We start from the raw sequence: 22,885 nt of genomic DNA on the forward strand, positions 1-22,885 counted from the left end.
TTAAATGAAACAATGAAACCCAGAATATAAATTATACTATAAAATGTGGAACAAGGCAGTAAAATATTTAATTTGGCTTGACTTGTATAATTTTTTTATACTTCTGTATTTATTTTATATAATATTTAAATAACACTAACGCTTATTTTGATTGGTGTGCTATCCACAAATGTTTTTTTTTATGAGATTGTGCTATTTTCTATTAATGTACTACATATTTTCGATGATTTTAAACCTTGAGACCTGAATTATGCACCATTGTTGTGAAAAAAATGCTGTTTTCTGTCTGTAATGCACACAAAGACAGACTCTAATAGTATAATACACAATATATATTAATATTAAATCAACCAAAACAAAATGTATACTGGATTCCAAGCCTTAAAATTTTTATTTTACATTTGATATTGACCTTTTTGTTCACAAGCCATCCCTAAACACTTAAATAAACAAAGTGTTCTAAATTACTTTTAGTAAAATACAATTAGTAAAAATTAGCTCTTTTAATTTGGCTCTTGTGCTGGGTTTTTATTCCAGTGGGTGGGGCTAAGCTATTGTTTCATTGGCTTATGAACTTTTTCTTTGGCTCTTTATAGTCTGTTCTGATTAACAACTGGTCTCAGTTAGTGTTCAGAGCAACAAAACATTTGAAAGGATTGAAAGGGTCTGGAAGGGTTTATACTTTTACTCCAATACACTTTTTATGTATATATTACAATTATAAAAATGTTCTGCACCGTCACCTGGTTTGATGAAGCATCTCATCCTTGAGCAAATCAAGTGATCAAGCTGATCTTATAAGACAGCACCGGCTTCCAGCATTGAGAACACTTGAGTATTTGTTCTGAGATGGAACAACCAGAAACTATAAAAGCTCTGAAGGTAGATGTAAATAAAAAATAACATGCATTTCTGAGTTCCACACAATTTTTTTATTTTGAACAGGGGGGTGTGTGTTGTGCACATGAACCCTCAAGGAGCAAACCTTTTTAAAATCTCTTAGATGGACCAATAGATTAAACCTGTAAATTCTCCTAGGAGTAAATAATCTTCACACAGTCTTTAGAGCCTGAGCTCACTCTTTATAAAGTCTTAGCCCCTCCCCCAGGTCAGTCCTACTGAAGAAGCTTCAATTAACTAAATTATCAAACATGTAAACTTGATAGAATATTTGAAGGTTATAAACCCAGATATTATAAACACTGAAGCTTAAGTTAGACACTAAATCATAAACAAATAAATGTTCTTATATGGAAGAAACATGAGGCTGCATTATAAAACTTCCTCTGCCACAACTTCAGGAATGGTATCTTCCACTCCCAAAGGCGGGAAACTCCCCTATAAATGTGCTGGTTCCTACAGGTAATTCTGTTTGCCAGTGTTCCATAGCTGTTGTGGGTAAGTTTTTTAATGCTTAGCTTTCATATAAAAACAGGTTAAAAGCTGAACTATATAGTTTTAATGGGTAGTGTTTTCTTTTAACAGGGCAGGTATAATGCTTTAAAGTTAAGACTTGTTTTTTTTTTTTTTGTTAGGAAACCTTTTAAATGCAAGAAACCAATCCAGGCCTTGCAAAGAGAGCATTGAATGCGGGTCGGGGAAAGTGGAACCTGAAGTAAGTAAACAATGGATCAGTTTACTTTATTAAAGTCTCTCTTATATTGTTTGCTCATGAAATCACTGGAAAAAGTTACTTTTTATATCAATACTAGTTATCTTGTGCAACTCAAGATTGGTACACAATGCTATTGCTGGATTCTGCATTTTACTGAGCCCCGGCAACTGAAATGAGTTTTTGGAAAATTTTAGCCCATTCAAACTTAATAATCTAAGAGTTTTTTCTCTGTCTGTCTGTCTGTCTGTCTGTCTGTCTGTCTGTCTCTCTGTCTGTCTCTCTGTCTGTCTGTCTGTCTGTCTCTCTGTCTCTCTCTCTGTCTCTCTCTCTCTCTCTCTCTCTCTCTCTCTCTCTCTCTCTCTCTCTCTCTCTCTCTCTCTCTCTCTCTCTCTCTCTCTCTCGAATGTAGAATGACAGTCCATCTTCCTCCTCTTCCAAAGAGGTGGAGTTTAACAAGACCAGGACCAGGAGGAGAGGGTGTTTGTGGTGGCAGCGACCACAAAATATAGAGTTGCAGTTTCTCAGGATTGTTTTTATTGAACTGAACCCAACACATGCATTTAAGTGTAAAACATTTATATAAAGTAAATGTAATTGGTTACTGTATTTAACTTTTTTTCTTGTACAGTGTAAAGTTGTAGGAGTGCTTATGCTTGAGTACATTTGAAAGCAAATACTGTTGTACTTAAGTGAATTTCTGAAGGCAGGACATTGAGTGTACTTTAAGTATCTCCACTTAAACGTGTGTGATTTTGTCTATTTTATCCACCAGACAAAACTTTTTTTTTGGAAATTTTAGTCACCCAAAACGTTTATTAAAACGATTTACAACATTTACATTCCATTGTATGTGTGTATCTTACTAGTATTTTAGTTGTGATTTTTTTTTCTTCTGGCAGAGGCTTGTTTATCAGACTGAAAGCTCTTTAGATTTTAACAATACATTAATTTGTAACATGTTAAGTTTTTGCTTTTTTTTTTTGTATATTACCCTTGTGTACCTTAGTATTACAAAAAAAAGTTGGTTGGGTTAAACAATGTGGCAAAATTTGCATGTGATTACAGGAATATTAAATAGTAATTTAAAATTAATATTAAATAAAATAACTATTAAAACTATTAAAAACATGTACATACAAAAATGTAAATATTTTTTAGTAAATTGAGTCTAATCAAAGTGTTCTGATAGGCCTCCTCATCTGTCAGTCATTCCGCGTGGTCCTGCCTCCAGTTACCTGGGCAACAGGAATAGTATTCAACATGTCTGGACGCGACAGAGAAAGAGGGAGTGAGAGAAGCGCAGAGCCTGCCTGAGAAGAGTTTTTCTACCAGCTAAACCCGCTCTACATGTGGTTAATATTCTCTACAACTTCTATAGCTAACTAACTCTTCACACATAAGTAAATTTCAAGTGTTCAGACACGAAAGTTTAAAAACTAACCGGGCAGCTGTCTGGCTAAGTAACGTAACTAACCTAGCTAAGCTAACTGCTGCAACACACGCGCGCTTATCTAACCTTACTAGGTTAGGTTAGGTTAACTAACTTTAGCTAGGTAGGTTAGCGTTAGCTAATGACTGGGAATTTTTTAATTTAGCTGCCTTAACAAATTAACTAGCTTGCTGTCTAACAAACTAAAGCAATAATGTGTCCCTGTGTTGATAAAACTTAATCAACTGTTTTTGTCTAACGTCTTTAGTATAAGAAATGTTAATTTATTTTTGTCTAAAATGGAGTGCCTGTAGGTGAGGCCATGTAACTATATGGTCTCTGTATTTTACTCTGTATTTTTCCACAACTGTCGTTGAAGACAACCATGAATAAATGAATAACTTTGCCTTTTTAACGTATTTGAACATGGCACCATATAACGTTATCTGTCTCAATTTTTTGATGTCTCAATGTGTGTGTATATATATAAAAATGATCTGGGGTCGCTGCAGTTGGTCAGGTCTGGGTTCAGCAACAGTATGCGCTGAAAGAATGAGGTCAGCTGACTACCTGAATATACTGAATATAGACCAGGTTGTTCCATCAATGGATTGTTTCCATGTCCCTTAATATACTGCAGAACCACATTACATGCTGTAAAAATGGAATACACACTGGATATACATATTGAATCTAAGTAAACTTTAATACACACTATACATTTAAAACCATAATGTTATAGGTAAACTCGATGGGCAGGTCAGGCTGTCCTAGCAAGTGGCAGGCCCAAAAGCAGGACACAGATGTGTGGAGAAGTGTCCCAACAATTCTAAGAATAAACCTTAAGGAAAGATTTTTCCTAACCCAAGAGAATTACTTAAGTGTGTTGCATAAAATCCCTCAGGCGTTTACCTAACTAAGGGGAAACAGTAAGGGGTTTACTGCAGTGACTTAAGTTTTACTGCGGGAAAATTCCATTTTAACAACATCAATAACTTGTTAATGTTAATAAATAAACGTCCTTGCACACTGCTGTTTGAGTTTGTTTCTAACTTAGTGAATTTGGCAAAACTAGTTAACTGAACTATTAAATACATACTTAAATGCAAAATCCAGGGAACAGCATAATCCATGTACTATATTTGCGTAATGGTATTGATGTTCCAATATTCATAAAGTTACCATTATCTACGGTTTGTTTAATTATTTTCTTGAAAAAAAAAAAAAAAGTATTTTATAGGGCCCTAAACACTTAAGGAATGACTTAATGGAAATTTCCCTTAAGAAAGCCCTTACATAACACTTATTTTTATTGGATAGTTAACCACAAACTTAAGGGCTAAATTTACTTTAGGTGTTTTATGCAAATGGGAACAGGACTTCTGGAGAAATGTGCTATGGACAGATGAAGCTTGCTGTCAACCTTGTATGTTGTCTTTCTCTTGAACATTTCTTTCTAAGCCTTTTCTCACTCTCGCAGATCTTATCTTGACATCCACTGTTCCAGTGAACTGCCATTTCAATTATAATGGGCAATGTACAAACCGCAAGCTAAAAGTTCTTGTCTGTCTTTCCCTGCCTTTTGGGCATTTCTTAGTTTCGTTTTCAGAACAACAGCGTAACTTTTTTATGATTTGCTATAGAGGATCTTTAAAAAAAAGACATGCATATGAGGCATTTGACTATAAGATTGCCAAAACCTTGCATTGAACTGTAGCTTTAAAAAAAATTCCCTTTAAGTATGGACCAAAAAGTGTTTTAATCTTATTAGCTTTTTTTCTACACTGAAATACCAGAAGTCATGGGGTAGTAGTATGTAAACTGATCTGTAAAGCAAGGTGTGATATTGGGTGCCAGAAGAAATCAATCAAGACAGATTTAAAGTGGAAGCTTACTTAAGTGTCTGTCTGTTGCTCTCACTTTGTGTTGAAGGTGAACAAACCCATCAAGATGTTCCTTGAGTGGACACTTCTACCACATGGTGAAATTGCTGTGCTACTGAAGCTCTCAGCGGACGATGTCCAGTTGTAAGTACACCAAATGAAAGACAGTTCTGAACATATAAACAGACTAAAGCACTATTTGGACAGGATTAGTTTGAGCAATTTACCAAAATGTATATTCTATTTCTTATTTGATTGTATTTATATGTATCTTTATATTTTATATTTTATCTTTTTTAACTTTGTGTATTGTGTAACCTGCTGCTGGATGCCAAGAATTTCCCCCCGGGGATCAATAAAGTATCTATCTATCTATCTATCTATCTAGTCTGTTTTACAATTTAATACCTTTCACCTAAGAATGCAGTACAGCGCTACAGCTGCTTTAAGGATGGAATCTCTTACAAGTCTTTTGGAAAATCTTCAAGATTTATCGCACAATTAAGGTTTTCCACCTGTGCAACAGACTTGAGGACCTCCATCCCTTGAAAAGGTTGAACAAATTTGTGTAATGGCTGTTTGCACTAAATTAATATAACCTGTGACCATTTTTACATTTCATATTATTAAAACTCTCCTTCCGGTAAAATCCCCTTTTTCATGTTCTTTGTGAAATACAATGGGTCTCTCTGTGTTGTATTTGGATGCTGCATATGAAACTTTTCTGCAACCTCCAGACTGTATTGTCTGTATATTGTATATTGTCTGTATATTGTCTGGAGTTTGCCTTAATCAGCATCTGTATATAGATGCTGCATATGAAACTTTTCCATTGTGCAAATAACACGTCAGTGTTATATGCTTTGTCCAGTAATTCAGAGCAAAGGAACATCTCAGGGTTGGATTTTTGTGTAAAATGTCTATTTTAAAACATTTCTAACTGTTGTCTGTCTTGCTGCCTTGCAGTGATGTTAGCCAATCAGAGGTGACATGTTTGCATGTATAAATATTTATGAGCAAGAGCTGAAACCCTATTGTTTCCCCTCCTCCACAGGACCAAAGCACGGTTATACCGGATCACTGGAGCACTTTTTTTCCCATAAAAAAAAACAGCTCACATGGCATTAATTTATACTAGAGACCATAACTAGATATTTTAAAATGAATGAAAAAACGATGGAATGAAGCCTTTAAAGTTATCAGAAAAACACAGTCTGTTTTTTTTTTACTTGACAGATTAAGACAAGGCTACATCACATTATGTCACACAAAGGCAGTGTAAATTATTTCAATTTAGTTTGCATATAGTAAAATCCAGTAAATGTTTTCAAAGATTTTCTGTTCTGCTTACACACTGGAAAAACGTCTAATGTTTGTGTTTTATGCATTAGCATAGCATACTGTGAAAAGAAGTGTAGAGCGTTTTGGCTTTCATGTAACACATGATTATTGCAAAGAAAGGATGGTGGACAACATCATTAGAGTATGTAGAGACTATGACTAGAGACAGCCATGTGACCATGTGCAGCAATACATTCAGCATGGCTACATGTTGAAGCCATCATTACCCTAGTGTATCAGAGACCAAATTGGGACACAAGACACAACAATGGCCAGCAAGTATAAACATATGCTTTAAGAAAAAGAGAAGGTAGACCTGTTTTTGCTGCTCTCTTTTTTTATGAAGTGCTTTTTTAAGTTGTCTGAGTTTGTTTTAGTCACAGACCTCATTGCGTAGTGTGTTTGTCCGCAGAGTTCACCCGGCTGCTGTGTGCACAACACAGTGAGCGAAGCCTTAGCACAATGTCTGCGGTTGTTCATTTACTAAGGTCGTCTTGGCTCTCTAAAACGGAAACAAACAAAGGGACTGAGACAGAGAAACACAACACTATTCTAGACAGTAATTTCGTAGTATTTGATTTTACAACATTTGTGAAGGGTTTTATGACCTCATGGCTCCATATAAATGTTTTGTAGCACAGTAGAAGGGCTGTAAGATATTTGTATGCATGTATTATTTATCGTTATCATGATAAACACATTAAATTGGCTGTGATAACATTGTGAATAACATTGTGAAAAACTCAAATTGCATTTCCCATGTTTAGCAACAGAGGGAGTGCTTTACACTGCAGAACAAGCTCACATGACATCATAAGACTGGATGTAGAGTGAGGCAGAGCAGACTTAACAGTAGTCTTATTTGGAGTAATAAATAATTTAAAAGGCTTTTTTTTATCTGCAGGTGCGTGCATTAAGAGGGCAGCTTGTAAAGCTTTTGAATGAGTACTGAAAAAAGGGGTGTTTGTTTTCCTGTTGAGTTCCAAAATCAACAGTGTGTATAATTTAAGTGTGTTTAATGTTGGAATATATAATACCTCACTTCATTTACGTATTCATTGTTTGCCCACCTGTTGAAGGGGGTTAAATGAGAACATAGTGAGTGTGCTGTTCATTCTGCATCTGCTTTTGTGTTTGTTTAAACAAATCTAAACCTGTTCCCTTACATTTGTTGTGGTTGTTTACGGTCACGTTTCAGTTACTTTTTCTTTTCACTCCTTCAGGAAATTTGAGGACATATTCTGTTTAAAAAAACATCAGACATGCTTGAAGGAGGCAGCCCTGTTAGACTACTTTGTTGGAGGATTTTGGTGGGCCAAAGAGATGAACTTCACCTGTCAGCAAAGCTCATTTATCATGGCTCTTTTACAACTGTTACTCGACAACATAAAAGGTAGGTTTTTACTAGTTTGCATAAATATGAGTTTGTTTGATTGTAAATTCTGCTTGGTCAGGATGTTGTGTTTATGTGGAGTGAGGTTTTATTTGCAGTGAAAAGCAGTTTCAGATGGGAACACTGCAGTATAAAGTCAGTCAACTCAGGGTTATTTAAGCACACAGCACACAGTTCACTCTGTTTCAGACAAGCAGATGCCCTTTGCTGAGAATTTCAAGGCGTTTACCCAGAACCTGCTCGCAACCAGAATGTCATCATCAGACACTGCTGTTAATCCGTTATTTGATGTGGATCAAATCAAATCCATTACGGATTACTTCAAGAGCAGGTAATATTTCTATGCTAATCCCATATTGTTTTATATAGCACTGCCCTGAATGTGCTGTAATTATCTTTAAATTATGTGTTGATGTGATGAATATAAATGAGATCATTCTTTTTCTCCTGCTCACGTTATTACGCACTGAGAGATAGTCTTTCCTTTGCTCATAGACAACCAGCAACAACTAAATTGAATCCTTTTTATATCCTCTTTAATTAATACTATGCATAATTCATAAACCAATGGGTTGTGATGCATGTAGGCTACTGCTGTGCATAACAAGTTTCACAGACATTGTCAGTCTTGAAAAAGTCGCAAAGAGCGGCAGAAACACGTGCAAAGAATGTTGGTGTAATCAGCAAGAATGAATTGATTTTCCTGCTTGCCTGAAAGCCACAGGAACCCTGTTTTCTTAAGGCCTCCCTCTGAAGCCCTCATTAGTGGCTGTGTCTTATTAGGTCATTCCTGCAGTCTCTTAATGCTTTCGTTGTGAAAAATGGACTGTTTGCAGCAGCAAGAGGTAGAATATAGATGAGTATAACAACATAAGCCAGTGTTGTGTTGTGTGCTTGACTTCCTTTTAGCACCATTAATCTCATATATCTGATTTAGCCGTGGCTGCACAGCTTGACTACAGTCGGGGCCCAAAAATGCAGCTTTTGTGTAGTTTGGCTAGTTTGTTTTCCGCAGTCATTTTAATAGCCCGTCTTTGAATGGAGATAAAATAACAAACAGTAATCTATTACAGGTCCTTCGCATGCTTCATAAAGTTTATGAACATCTGGAATGGACAAGCACTGTAACTCTGTTAGATCTAGATCTCAACGCCAGACACATTTCCTAGCTGAAAAATAGCGGGCGATAAATAGTTCTCCCCAGCTGACCAGATGAATATTAATTTGTCTTAAACTCAGAGGCCCCAATCTGTAAGATTTTTTTATCAAGGTTACCTTCGCTGGTGTGTTCATTCAGGAGCAATATTATCGCCGCTCCTGTTTACTGTGGTTTGACTTTAAAGCATAAACAATAGCTGTTATGTATGGAAATGTTTTCTGCTGGCAAAGCAGGTGTTAGTTCCATCTGGTTTGCTTGTGTTTAAGAATCATCGGTATCTCAAGGTCTCCATGCTTTAACAAAGTTACTAGGGCTGCACAATTTAGATTTAGATTTAAATTTAAGCCCTATCCAGATGGGATTAGTTTCTCAGGGGGTCCTGAGGTTATTTTCTCTTTTATCGTGGGTCCTCTGTTTTTTTATTACCGTTTCATGGTCTGAAACGATCATGTATGAGTTTTTCCTCAGACGTGCACTAAAAAAATTGTTTTTCGCTGAACTCTGTGGTCCTCCAGTAATTTTAGTCCTGTACGGACGCACATCTCTGAGTTTTGTCACCTCACGTTTAATAAAATAGCTGTTTGTCCACTACCACACACTGTAATTACAATTTTCCATGGAGATGCATGTAAACACAACAGTAAGTGGAAATGGAGGAGCTACTGAACAAATTCCTCATGTGACACTGCACAAAGTTATGTGACCGAGAAAGCCATAAAAAACTGTCTGGTCCTCAATTTTTTTTGCAATTGTAAAACGGATGCAAGAGTTATATCATTGAGTAGTGTGAAATATTTTTTACAGACGTCCCCCTGAGAAACTTATCCCATCCGAATATGGCTAAAATATATGATTTTTAATAAAAGTTGTTGAATGCTGTAAATTCCACCAATGTGTTATAGAATTCTTGTGACAGGAATTATTATCATGCTAAAGAATGCATCACTGGTATAACCACCTATGTGGATGTGCTAATGGGGCCTCCTGCATGAGTCTCTAGTCTGTTTGCATGGACATATCTAGTCACATTCTGTCGGTCATGATCAGTAAAACCATCTGCATTGTCCACTTGGGTGGAATTGCCTTTAATGACATATTCCCGATACACACAACACCATGGACCGAGAAATGTTAAATATTCAGACAACGACTGAAAAGGAATGTCCTATTTGGCTTTTTTGATTTTAGAACAAACAAAGAATAAACAGTTGTCCCAATATTTCTGTCCATATAGTGTATATCTTGTTGTAACTATTGAAGGTATTAGTAAGAATGTACCTGAACCTTCCTGTTTAATTAAACCTAAAAATGCAAATGCAAAGTAATGTTAAATACTGCTAATGATTTAAATTAATTTATTATGCTTTTTTTTCATGGGAGAATGCCTGCCACCTAGTGGTCAGAAACAGAGGATGCAAGTAATAGAACTTGCCTTCAAAATGCTAGATTAGCACATGTCAGGGCAACTCCTCCCTGCGCACAGCAGAGGGCCTACCTGCATCATTCTCTGCTTCTCAGTGCTGTTTTAACTGTGTGTTTTTTTGTGCTTCAGTCTTTTCCAGCACTACAGACTATATCAGTTCCTCTTCACTCAGCCGAGAGAGGAGATGATCCTTAGAATGGAGGTGATTATGAACATATTTATAGATTTATTGGATTTCAGTTGATGCTATCATGATTATGGATTCAAATACATAACCCACCACATATATATATATATATCAACAACATCAGCCGCTCTTTATGTTTTTCAAATTAATATATAAAATATAATAAAATATAATTATATATTTTTTTATTCTCTGCATTCAAAAAAAAAAATCCTCACCATTGGGACTATTTAAATATCGCTCCACACTTCCTCTCTGATGTAATCAAGAAAGAAGTCTAATCATTTCTAGCCACACATTACCGTCACACTAGTATGAGGAAGTGTGTAGTGAAGACAGAAACCTAAATAGAGTTACGGGGAAGGGCAGTGATTATGGACAGAGGCCAGCCTTTTTCCTGTGTTTGTTCCCACTGATATGCTATCTCTCATTCACAATCAAACACAGCGCACTCGCAAAGCCTTCTTCTTCTTCTGTTCTTTTATTTTTTTAAGACTCAGTTGCCATGGACTGCCTTTGATGACTCAAACTATAGCAGAAACGCTACAAAGTGCCTCGCTACAAAGACAGCAGCAGTAGTTCTCACCTTTCTAATGTGATTAGGGATTAGCTATACCTGCCTGCCTTGTTTTTTTTTTTGTTTTTTTTCCTTTTTCAGCTTTTATGTGATGCATAGTGAAACGTGGCCGCTGTTCACTCACGTGATTTGATTGTGATCTTATCCTCATTTTAATTGCTTTGCTCCCAACTGTTATTGAGGCTGACTGACATGTTAGGTGTGTGTGTAGGTTACGGTAAACTGTCATAATTGCGCCTGCAGTGACTCACCGGCTGCAGATAGCGGCTTGTACAAATTCATTTATCGTGGCGTGTTAATAGGCCGTGCAAACATTCAGGAATCAGACCTCTTTAAAAAGGCGAGAGCAATTTAGCCACCGGTTACTTCTAAAATAAGATAACCCAGATGCTGTTGCAAATTAAAGCAACAGTAATTTGCCTTCCCAGCTCATCCGCATTAGATCCTGCCCCTTGTCTCTCTCGCTTCTCTCTTCCGCAGGTGCCGAATTGCATTTACAAGAGCCGTCATCTCTCTGTCTAGCTCTCTCGATGCACGCGTTTTGAAATTCAACTGGAGCCGAGCTCAGCCTGCCTCTCAGCTGATTTGCTCATCCATTATTAACGTGTAGTGATTATGTTCCATACAACGTTTTGGAAATGTCAGACAGGAGGAGAAGCATATTGCTAATATTTTTTAGTCCAAGTGGCCATTAATATTCATGTTGACGGTGTACAGTGCCTGTCTGACTGGGAAACATAAAGCGGGATCTCCTGAAATGGGGGAAAAACTCATTACATCAGAAAGGCGCAGCGTCGGAAGACAAGCGGCAGATTTGTTTAGTGCCTGAACGGTGCTTTAAGCTGCTGCGAGCAAATAATGATATTTGCTGTTGAGCATCCTGCAGTGAGACGAGGGAGGGGGGATCAGAAACCAAATCTAGGTCAAGCACTGCACCACAGATATAATGGGTCCCGAATGTCATATAACGAAAGCGTTCTTTTTATTTGTTTTGATGGAGAGTTCAAAGCTCTGTTTGAATATTAATGTGTACTTTCTGCCCCCCCCCTCCCTCGCTCTCCCCTCTCTCGCTCCCTTCCTCCCCCCTCCATACTTTCCTTTGGAAACATTTAACTAAACCAAGACGTTTAACAAATCACACAAAAGCAAAACAGGACAATGAATTGTGGCGAGCGTTCTATTTTTGCCACCATTAAACTGATGCCACTGACGTTTAATTCGTTTATCGTGGGAGATGAAAAAGCATGAATCATGTCAGCGGGAATAATGTGAAGCAATAGAGTAATGAAGGCGCATTGTTCTTCTCCCTCTCTCTCCATTTGACACTGTAATTATCCCCAGTATGTAAACCATGGAGCCTTTGTTTTTCTTATTGAGCCGAGTTTGTGTTCTGGGGAAAGGGCTCGCTGCCAAGTGAACTGTAAAAGCGCTCCAGCTAAATGACGAGAACATTTAACTCCCAGCCTTAACGCCAGACTTCATCTCCTCCAGTGCTCATGAAAAACACAGTTTGAACTGAAAATCATACCGAACACTTTAAGTACATCACTCCTCTTAAATTATGCAGAATTGTTCTGTATAAACCATGCATATCATTGTAGTCACACAAAACTTTATATGAATAAAGTGGCTACATTACTAAAGAAGAAAATAAACATGTTAGGTTTCAATGGATGTCAGAGTAAACTGATTTTATTCCATATAAGTCATTCTGGAGCATTTCTTTTGGCCCATTCATCATGAAATTATGAAACAACAAACAGAACAACTGCCAGATTCATGTCATATCAGTAAATATAATCAGTAAACACAGTGTGAATATAATAAATATTAAATGAATAAAAAAAAAAAACAATAGCATGAAAAGATATATATATATATATATATATATATATATATATATATATAGTCCTGGAATAAAAAAATAAGAGACCACTTAAAAACCTCTGGAATATAATCAAGAGGAAGAAGGATGATCACAAGCCATCAATCCAAGCTGAAATGCTTGAATTTTTGCACCAGAAGTGGCAAAAAGCAGTGTGTAAGACTGGTGGAGGAGAACATGCCAAGATGCATGAAAACTGTAATTAAAAAACAGGGTTATACCATCAAATATTGATTTCAGAACTCTTAAAACTTTATGAATATGAACTTGTTTTCAGCCATTTCTCATTTTCTGCAAATAAATGCACTAAATGACAATATTTTTATTTGGAATTTGGGAGAAATGTCATCCGTAGTTTATAGAATAAAACAACAATGTCGATTTTACTCAAACATATACCTATAAATAGCAAAATCAGAGAAACTGATTCAGAAACTGAAGTGGTCTCTTATTTATTTCCAGAGCTGTATGTATAAAACAAGATAAAAGTAGCCAGTAAGAATGCAATTATAAAAGTTTTGGGTGAAAATAATAAAAAAAGTATTAGATGATAGTAACTGTTTAAGTAAAGAAAGAATATACAGCCTGATGGATGTATATTATTAATTTGTTCCAGCAGAAAGCGACCTCTATTCTGTGTTTTTATTTTCATATGTGGAATATCGGGAACGCTTTATTGACTTTATTGAATAGAAATTTGATTTTAATTTGATTTGTTATCCATAAAATATTATAAAATTTCATGGAAGCTAAAGAAGGTAAAACTAAGCTCTCCATTGGGCTTTGTGTGTGTGTGGTTTTTTGTGTGTGTGTGTATGTTTAAGGGGGTAGGGTGAGGTTATATGTGTGGTGATGTAATCAATAAATAGAGCATCACTCTCTTTATACTTCATTGCTGGGTAAACCAGGCATGATCATGGTCATGTGGTGTGACGGACATTTGCAGTGTTTGTATTTGATGTTGCAGAGAAGCATTGAGGTGGCAAATTCAGCTGATTTCGCTGCTCCCCTGGAGGAAGGCATGCCTCCTGAACTGGACGACATCGGCCTGGCCCCCTCCCCTGCTGCTTCTCCCCCTCAGGTAATCACTTTGTGTATGTTTCTCCTCTGAGTTTAAGATTCTTTACACAGATCATAAAAGAGAAGGCTGCAATTCAACTGAACTTATCACATACATATAAACAAGAATACATGACATTGAAGTCTGTTGTCTGATGTATTCCTGCCTTTCCTTGTGAGCGTACTGACTATTCAGTGATGCTGCATCAGCAGCCGTTTCAGGAGCCTGCTAGTCTTCACCATCTAGTGATAGGGGCAGTCCAAAGAGTGGTTTGGGTAATTAGCGTTTCAAATTAGTGACAAAATGGAAACATAAAAAAAATACATTTAAAAGTAGAAATTTTTGGAGCATTTATTTTGGCCCATTCCTTATAAAATGTGGACACAATATAGTAAACAACTGCCACATTCCCATTATGTCAAAAAAGGAAACACAGGCTCCAAGTGGTCCAGCGCTGCCACTATGATCAGGAGATCACCGGTTCGAATCCTGTTCATGCTGCTTGCCATCGGCTACCAGAGCCCTGAGAAAGCACAATTGGCCTTGCTCTTTTTGGGTGGGTAGATGGCGCTCTCTCTTCACATCACTCCAAAGGTGATGTCGATTAGCACAAGGCGTCTGTGAGCTGATGTATCAGAATTGAGTTTCTACACTTTCCTCTGAACGCGCTGTGATGCTAATGTAACGCTGCATCAGCAGCAGTTCAAAAAAGAGTTGGTGGCTGACTTTACATGTGTCGGAGGAGGCATGGACTATTCTTCACTTTCCTGGTGTTGGGGCATCACTAGTGATATGGGGGTTTTAATAAATGAGGGTTGGGTATTTGGCCATGTAAATTGTGAGAAAATTAACAAACATTTTATTTTTTTTTGTGAAAAAAATTAACAGCTATTATTAAAGTTATGTGGGAGTAAAATATTTTTGTTTATATGGAAAAGATGTAAATCCAGTGCATCACTCACCGTCCGAGCTGAGCACACACTGATTCAAACAGTCATGTTGTTGTTCTTGTACTGCATAGTTCACTTTTGGACTGGTGATATGAGCAGTTAGTAAGAAAATGTGTTTCACATGTGAATCATTTTGAAGAGGAAACATGAATCTGGTTCCAAGTATGAGTAACATTTTTCCTTTTTCGCTCACACCGCACTGCTCTCCAGCTGGAAAACGCAGGCCCTGCTCTGAGGGAGGAGAGTGACTGTACTTCACAAATAATCCGCTCTCTGTCCTCAGGCCAAAATTCCACTCAAAATCCCCTCTTATTTTGCTCAAAAGCACCCTTTCAAATATAAAAGTGTGTGTATTATATGTTAAACTGTTGTATTTAAGAATAGCATATGACTAATACACAAAACACACACACAGTTTTTTTTTCCCAAAACAAGAACATTAAAGAGACACTCATGAATTAGAACCTCTGAAGACTGCTGGACTCTGGACTGGTCTTCTGTCCTTTGACATGCAGTTCAAAGCAGGGCCACATGTAGGTGCTCTACTGCCTGTTATAGGTTCATGATGCAGTATTTAAGCTGAAGTGATTTTTATGTTTGTCAGAGATAAATGTTTATGTGTTGCTGGTTGTAGTGTTTTATGGTTATTCAAAGTCTTATTTCATTTATGAACATTTATATTAGAAATATGGCAAGACACAAGTATTTTCTACCTCATATTATCAGGTTATAATCCAACATCCAACAAAGACATACATCTCTGGAAAAAAAAGAGACCACTTCAGTTTCTGAATCAGTTTCTCTGATTTAGCTATTTATAGGTATATGATTGAGTAAAATAAACATTGTTGTTTTATTCTATAAACTACACACAACATTTCTTCCAAATTCCTAATAACAATATTGTTATTTGGAGCATTTATTTGCAAAAAAATGGCTGAAATAGCAAAAAAGAGGCAGAGCTTTCAGACCTCAAACAATGCAGAGAAAACAAGTTCAAAAATCAGCATGTTCTCCTCTACCAGTCTTACACACTGCTTTTGGATAACTTTATGCCACTCCTGGTGCAAAACATCAAGCAGTTCAGCTTGGTTTGATGGCTTGTGATCATCTTCCTCTTGATTATATTCCAGAGGTTTTTAATTAGGTAAAATCAAAGAAACTCATCAATTTTAAGTGGTCTCTTATTTTTTTCCAGAACTGTATGTGTATATAAACCATTTTATGCATAGTTTTTATCTCTTTCATAACAAATAATAAGCAGTACAGGCTCTGCCAATGTTGCATGTTATGCCTTAAGCTCTTCAACAGCTCATATTGTTTTTGACAAGGTCTCAGACCTTGATTAGCAGCTCAGGCCTGAGGCCTGTCCCCAACTGCAATTAGGAAACTGTCAGCTGAGACAAATTTCCAAGCTTTATACATTCTCTGACTCTTCAAACCTTCTATCAGCACTCAACACACAACACCGGCTTTTGTGAGGAACAGTCTAAAGATCTGGAAATGATAGTACTGGTAATTGGTCCCCACATCGCATGGGAAAGCTATGCAAAGATAGCCAAGTGTTTTAAGTTTGTGGTTTATACAGTGTGAACTATGTTAAAGAAGTAACTTTTTAGAGGAACATCAGTGGAGATCAGAATGAGATATGAACGAGCAAACTCTCTAAATTATCTGCTTGTATGCTGGTAAGACAGGCAAATCAGAACCACATTATACTGCCAGAAACCTGAAGTAAGTTGGTGCACAAACTTTTTTTAAATTTGGGAAAAATGAGAACTGTATTTAATGAAAGGACACTTTGCCAACTGTGTATGGAGAGGTTTGGGCAATCTAGACCTAGTGGATCTAGGTGAAGCAAGAATTGTAACTTTAAGAAATAAGAGTAAAAAATATAAAAATAACATGGTCAAATTGTGATTTGCTTAATTTTTTTGCGGGTTTTTTTGTTTGTTTTTAATAGTTTTTATATAGTTTTTAATAGTTTTTACAATAAATTTTAACTTCAGTGAATCAATGAAATTGTTGAAAGAACTAAGCAATACAATGTTATGTTGAAATTTGCATTACAATTTTTATTTTGCCCTCACTAATCTAATTTGTTCAACAAATTTCAAAGAAGGAGTCTTCTATTTAATTTCCTATGCATAAAAATGACAGTATAGCCATTGGCAATCATTGGTGAGCAATGCTGTATTCAGCCAGCATTTAGCCCTGCTCTGTAGCACAGAATATGGTAACTTGCTCTTATAGTCTGCAGCACTTAAACTATTAAGTGAAATATTATGTGAGTATAGATAGAAAGAGGTAGCTTGGGGAAAATGACTATAAATTGAGTAAATAGGGGTGGGGACACTTTCATTTTATATTTTTTGTGCGAAACACAAAATTGCTATGAACAAAATTGTTTGCACAATATCAATGTAAAATATGTTGGTCTGACATGTTTTTGCTTGTTCATTTAATGTTTTTGCTTGTAAATTCAAATTTCCCAAATCAGTAGAACACAATTGCGCTATTTTATTTAATAAAAAATAAATAAATAATAACAACAAAATGTGCTGTTTGATCAAGAATGTCCCAAACTTGGCATATAAACTTTGTACATTGTGTAAGTTTTTTTTTTTTTTTGAAGCATAATATGCTTTAATCCATTCAGGGGAAGGAAGAATGTCTAATAAAGGATGAAGAAGAACCTAAAGAATATCAACAGGGGGAAATACACGAAATCCCAGAAGACTATGGCGTAGAAGATGTCCAAGAAATGCTTGGAGATGTGACCAAAGAGATGCTAGCTAAACTTCAGGTAGGTACACTCTGTCGAAACAGGAATCCCTTTCATAGCATCTGCAGCTGCTCTTAGAACAAATACTAAATGCACTCATTGACAAAAAAAAAAACACCCTACAGAAACATGCAGCATGCAGTTATGTCTCATGCAGATATATATTTTCCTTGTAACTGATTATAAGTTTAATCTGATTGGACATTGCATTTTCGACAATGCATATCGTCACTGTCCAACGATTTTTAGTTTACTACATAATTTGAACAGTCAAACTGTCCCTTACACTGTGCTAAAATTTCTTGATAAACAGACCAATAGAAACTCTTCAAAATGACCTGAAATAAACTCCTTTTACATTGACTTCCATTGAAAGTTTACAAGTTTTTTTCTCTCTCCTGTAACGTTGCAGTTTTGGAGATACTTGTTTTTCCATTGGATAGCTGCAATATACAGAAGACAGGCTGCCAACCTTAGCATTTATACAAGGGACAATAACAGCTCTGTGATTTGTGCAGAACACTGTGCACACCCAATAGCAGAGCTTCTAACTTTTTACAGCAGGATAATGCTCACCCACACACAGCATAAGTTTCAGCATGAGTCCATTTATAGGAGCAGCTGGAATGCCAGCTTTAACAATCGACAATTATACAGGATCTACAGGTCTAGCTGCAACATCTGTGGGCAAATGTGTTGCAGGATGCCATACAGAAAGAACCTGTATGCCTCCATACCTAATTGTACTCGTACTCATCTTTTATTCAGACTAGAGACAGTTTAACAGGTTTTTAGAACTACTTTTAATTGTACATAACTTTCCGCAATAACTCACAATCACTAATATTGTAATCACTTATACAGCTCTGGAAAAAAATAAGAGACCTTTTTCATTTTGCTATTTATATGTTTGAGTAAAATAACATTGTTGTTTTATTCTATAAATTACAGACATTTCTCCCAAATTCCCAGTAAAAATATTGTTATTTAGAGCATTTATTTACAGAAAATGTGAAATGGCTGAAATAATAAAAGATTCAGAGCTTTCAGGCCTCAAATAATGCAAAGAAAACAAGTTTATATTTGAAAAGTTTTAAGAGTTCAGAAATCAATATTATAATCATACACATTTTTCATGCATCTTGGCATGGTTTCCTCCACCAGTCTTACACACTGCTTTTGAATAACTTTATTCCACTCCTGGTGCAAAAATTCAAGCAGTTCAGCTTGGTTTGATGGCTTGTGATCATCCATCTTCCTCTTGATTATATTCCAGAGGTTTTCAATTTGGTCTCTTATTTTTTACCAGAGCTGTATATGAAATATACTGTATTATTATCACAGTCAGACATAAACAAGTTCATCTTTTTGCATGATTCTTTTTAGTCAGTGAGTATATAAAGTAAAAAATGCACTGTGCAATATGCAAACTTGTGAAATGTCCTTTCACAAGCATGCAAATAATAAAAACAATGATCAGATATTGGGGCAAGAGTTAAGAGTGGAGGGTATAGGCCGCAGGGAGAAGCTGGCGGCTGTAGACAGAGATGATATTAGAGAGAATATCACCTCTGAGCTCATCATACTGTCTCTTTTCCAACAGGCCTCCTCCCACTCCTCCAAGTGATTATGCCCAAAAAAAAAAAAATCTAATATTAAAACTTGAGTAATGATTCCCAGCTTAATATCATTGGTATTCTCTGCATAACATGGACTGCATTAGACAGCTCCTGGCAGATATTCTGATTAATTTTACGGTAGACTTAAGGTGGAATCGAATTACCGGCTGTGCTGCGGTTGCAGAAAACAGCCCGGCGGATTGCTCAATTGTATCATCCACAGCGTACGTTTTCACAAGCCCGACGCGTTGGTTTCAGAGAGTAACGTGTAGATAAAAAAAGACTCCGTCTTGTCGGGATTAATATTGTAGAGTCAGTTGAGTCCACTGGCATGGTACACGAAGACCTTTCTTATCCCTCCGATAATTTATATCACATGTTCGGCAGAGAGTCGGCTGTGCGGAGAGGCTTGTGTTTGAATGATCGGCTGTAAGATTGGTGCTATTTCCATCAATTCTCCCGAGCTTATCCCACTTTAATGTCTGCGGAAGGTCAATTACATATTTCACTCAAAGCCAAATATAGCCTTGCGCGAAGTGGCTGGTAAGAAATCTCGCTTCCAGCTCGAGCAGATCACATTGACTGGCTGTTGTGTGTTTGTTTTCTTTTTTTCTATTTTTTTTCCCCCTTTCTCCTCCCCTCATTCTCGTTTGTGGCTTTTCTCTCGGGAGCGTGTTAAGTCACTGAATAGTAAGCTTAGCATCACGTTCTGCTCCGGCTTGTTTGAAGCATTTGATTTTGATGTGGATTAAGTCTGCCACTAGAACTGCTCCTCTTTCTCTGTTCAGCGAAGCTTAATAACATCCGTTTTTTTCCCTCCTCTCTGGGATATTTTAGTTGCGAAAGTTCCCAGGAGTGTCATAACTCATGTGGATCTCATCATACCTTATATGGTAGAAACTCTGAAAAAGGCGAATGCTGGAAATGCTGTGGGTGACTTCCCAACCATATTGTTACCATTCCAGATGTGCGCTGAAGGCATTTAATAGGCCTGTGTGTACAATGAGAATCAGGGAAAGGAAACTTCACTCCCCCATTAAAGATTAGACCACTTGTTCTTTTTTTTACATTCTTTTTTTTTTCTTTAATGTTTCCTGATGGGAGACTTGTGTTTGTAAACTGTGTATATAAGCATGCAGAGATCACTGTTTCATGTGCTGGTGTGTGTTGAATCTGTGACCTCGATGTTCATGAATGCATGTCACTAAGTGTTTATTCCATGACTTCAGGCTGCTGGATTTCAGTAGTTTTCTGAATGTACACATTCTTGTTCTGTCCCACAGGCCGACTTCACAGAGCGGCTGCGCATTCTCGAGGACTCCTACGTCTCCAGGTTAGACAGCCTTAAGAGGGTGGCGTCCAAATAACAGCGCAGACAGACCTGGAGGGAGATTTTCCACCGAGCTTTTATTAACTAAATCACATTACCAACCATCCTCCTGTCTTTTTCTGCTGCAGTAGAGCTACACAGTAGAGTTATGCACAATCGTTCGTGAAGAAGCAGTGTGATCCTGATTTACAGAGAATGTGATTTTCCCCTTTACACAGGTTTGAGTTATGTCAGTCCCTGCAGTGTTGACAGTTAACTCGAAGACATTTCTCTCAGAAAGACGTTTGTTCTTAAACAGCCAAGGTAAAATGCTGGAGCTAGAATATCCCAGCTTTAACAGCCAGCGAGCAAACGGAATATCTAATTGAGTGGTTTGTATAATGTTTGCGTGGAGCTTTTCCCACAAGTCATTAGCTGTCTGAAAGCAGCCCAGCACTATGGCAACGCAATGTAACTCAGAGGCTAAATAGCTGAGTTGCCATATAAAGTGATGTATTATTAAAGCTGAATAGTGGCTTTTCCACAGCATTTGAAAAAAAAATCCACTTACAACTATAAATATACACTGCAGTGTATCGCAAAAAAATGCTGATAAAATATTTCTCCCTTTCTCTCTGCTGATGCCGTTTCCCCCCATTTTTTATTTATGCAATACTTTTACATGTCCAAGCATTTCGTCACGCCCATATGCTCCCCACTTTACCTTAAGGGCACATTAACAGTAGCGTTATATAATTTTGTCTTATTATATTACACGCATTAGAATTATTATAATGCAGAGGGGACCAAAGCTTTGAGACCGCAAGAAATTTTTTTAGCCTTCTTTGATTTTTATTTTTTTAAGTAGTTGTATAGTTAATAGTTATATCTTATTATATACAATAGGCTTCATGTTTATATGAAATATTCATGTTTTGCCTTTTTTTAACAATTCATTGCAACGTGTTTGTATTAGAAATTAAATCAGTGTAACAATTTGACTGAAAATAGAGTGTTTGAAAAAAAAAATATCTGTCATTGTATTTCTTATTATACAGCTCTGGAAAAAATTAAGAGAGCAACACTTTTCATGCATGTTGGCATGTTCTCCTCCACCAGTCTTACACACTGCTTTTGGATAACTTTATGCCAAAATTCAAGCAGTTCAGATTGGTTTGTTGCTTGTGATCATCTATTTTTCTCTTGATTATATTCCAGTCTTTTAAATGCTGGGGGTTTGCCTTTGTTTTATAATAAAATAGATTTTTCTTTAGAAATGATACCATTAGTACATCAGTTTCATTCTCATTTCTTTTTTTTTATATTATTGTATTGTGGTGCTTATGATGTCAGAAACCTTAGTAAAATGCTTTAGGAACCTCTTCTGAGAGTAAAATGCAAAAATGTTTTGCCATTTTTTAAAATTCAGTATGTTTTTAATTAGAATTAGAATTCTCCTTAAAGTCCTTAAAATTCTACGCTGGGAAATCAAAACACCCCAAAGATTTACAGTGTTGTTGGGTGCTCAGTCGTATTCTTCTATGTTTATTATTTATTATAACCTCAATGTTTTCCTCAAATTTCATTAATTATAATACTATTTATAAAAAAAATAGTGAAAATCACAAGCTTGAACATAAACATTTGTTTATGAATGCAGGTTTGTGTAATACAGCACCTGATGTACAAATCAGATCCATCTGTATGACTGAACACAACCTTCAGTGGTAAATACCGTAACACGGCCACAGTGTACTTTCGTTTTAATACACACCTTTTCATAGTTTCTCATTCTTTTATGAGAACATTTCCTGGTTTTAATTTTTGTCTATCTTTTGAACAAGATAGTTCAGGTTTAAATTATAAAAAATAAAAAAAACTGAATAGTCCAGGTAGTCACTGTGTTCTCACGCTTTTGGACTGCTCTGTATATTTAAAACAGACTGCAATTTATGGGGCAGATAAACTTCTAAGTGTGTGTTTAGTTGACACAATATCAGATTACAGTAATATTCGCCCGCGTCTTCGCCACGCTTCTTTTCTCCATGCCTTGTTGATTTAGTTCTTCATTAGCCCGCAGGCCTTCATGTTGACACAGTGGGGTAAACTGAGTTACTTAGCCTGAATTCCTGAAGAACATGTTCGTACAGCTTGTTGTTTGGAATCTTTTTTTTCTTTTCTTTTCTTTTTTTCTCTCAAACTGATTGATAGAGTCGTTACTGAGCCAAGAGCTCAGTGACCTTTTCCTCAGTTCACTGAGCAGATGAAAA

At 36.5% G+C, this 22,885-nt stretch overlaps 1 protein-coding gene across 5 annotated transcripts; it reads left to right on the forward strand.

Annotated features, from left to right (window-relative positions):
• Positions 1-1,379: 1,379 nt before the first annotated feature.
• cabcoco1 (ciliary associated calcium binding coiled-coil 1) lies at positions 1,380-21,895 on the forward strand. Of its 5 annotated transcripts, none has more exons than XM_049465012.1 (9): positions 1,380-1,398; positions 2,025-2,357; positions 4,977-5,071; positions 7,492-7,661; positions 7,836-7,992; positions 10,373-10,445; positions 13,860-13,973; positions 17,562-17,708; positions 20,590-21,895. In XM_049465012.1, exons 3-9 carry the CDS (start codon positions 4,995-4,997, stop codon positions 20,671-20,673), a joined length of 822 nt encoding a protein of 273 aa, XP_049320969.1. In that variant the 5' UTR covers positions 1,380-1,398; positions 2,025-2,357; positions 4,977-4,994; the 3' UTR covers positions 20,674-21,895. The 5 variants fall into 5 exon arrangements, with proteins under 5 accessions (XP_049320969.1, XP_049320970.1, XP_049320967.1 ...); XM_049465013.1 differs by lacking the exons at positions 1,380-1,398; positions 2,025-2,357 and adding an exon at positions 2,787-2,967 and having other exon boundaries at positions 20,590-20,639; positions 20,855-21,895; XM_049465010.1 differs by lacking the exons at positions 1,380-1,398; positions 2,025-2,357 and adding an exon at positions 2,790-2,967.
• Positions 21,896-22,885: the final 990 nt, after the last annotated feature.

This window comes from Astyanax mexicanus, chromosome 15 (genome assembly GCF_023375975.1).
Source record: "Astyanax mexicanus isolate ESR-SI-001 chromosome 15, AstMex3_surface, whole genome shotgun sequence".
NCBI lineage: Eukaryota > Metazoa > Chordata > Actinopteri > Characiformes > Acestrorhamphidae > Astyanax > Astyanax mexicanus.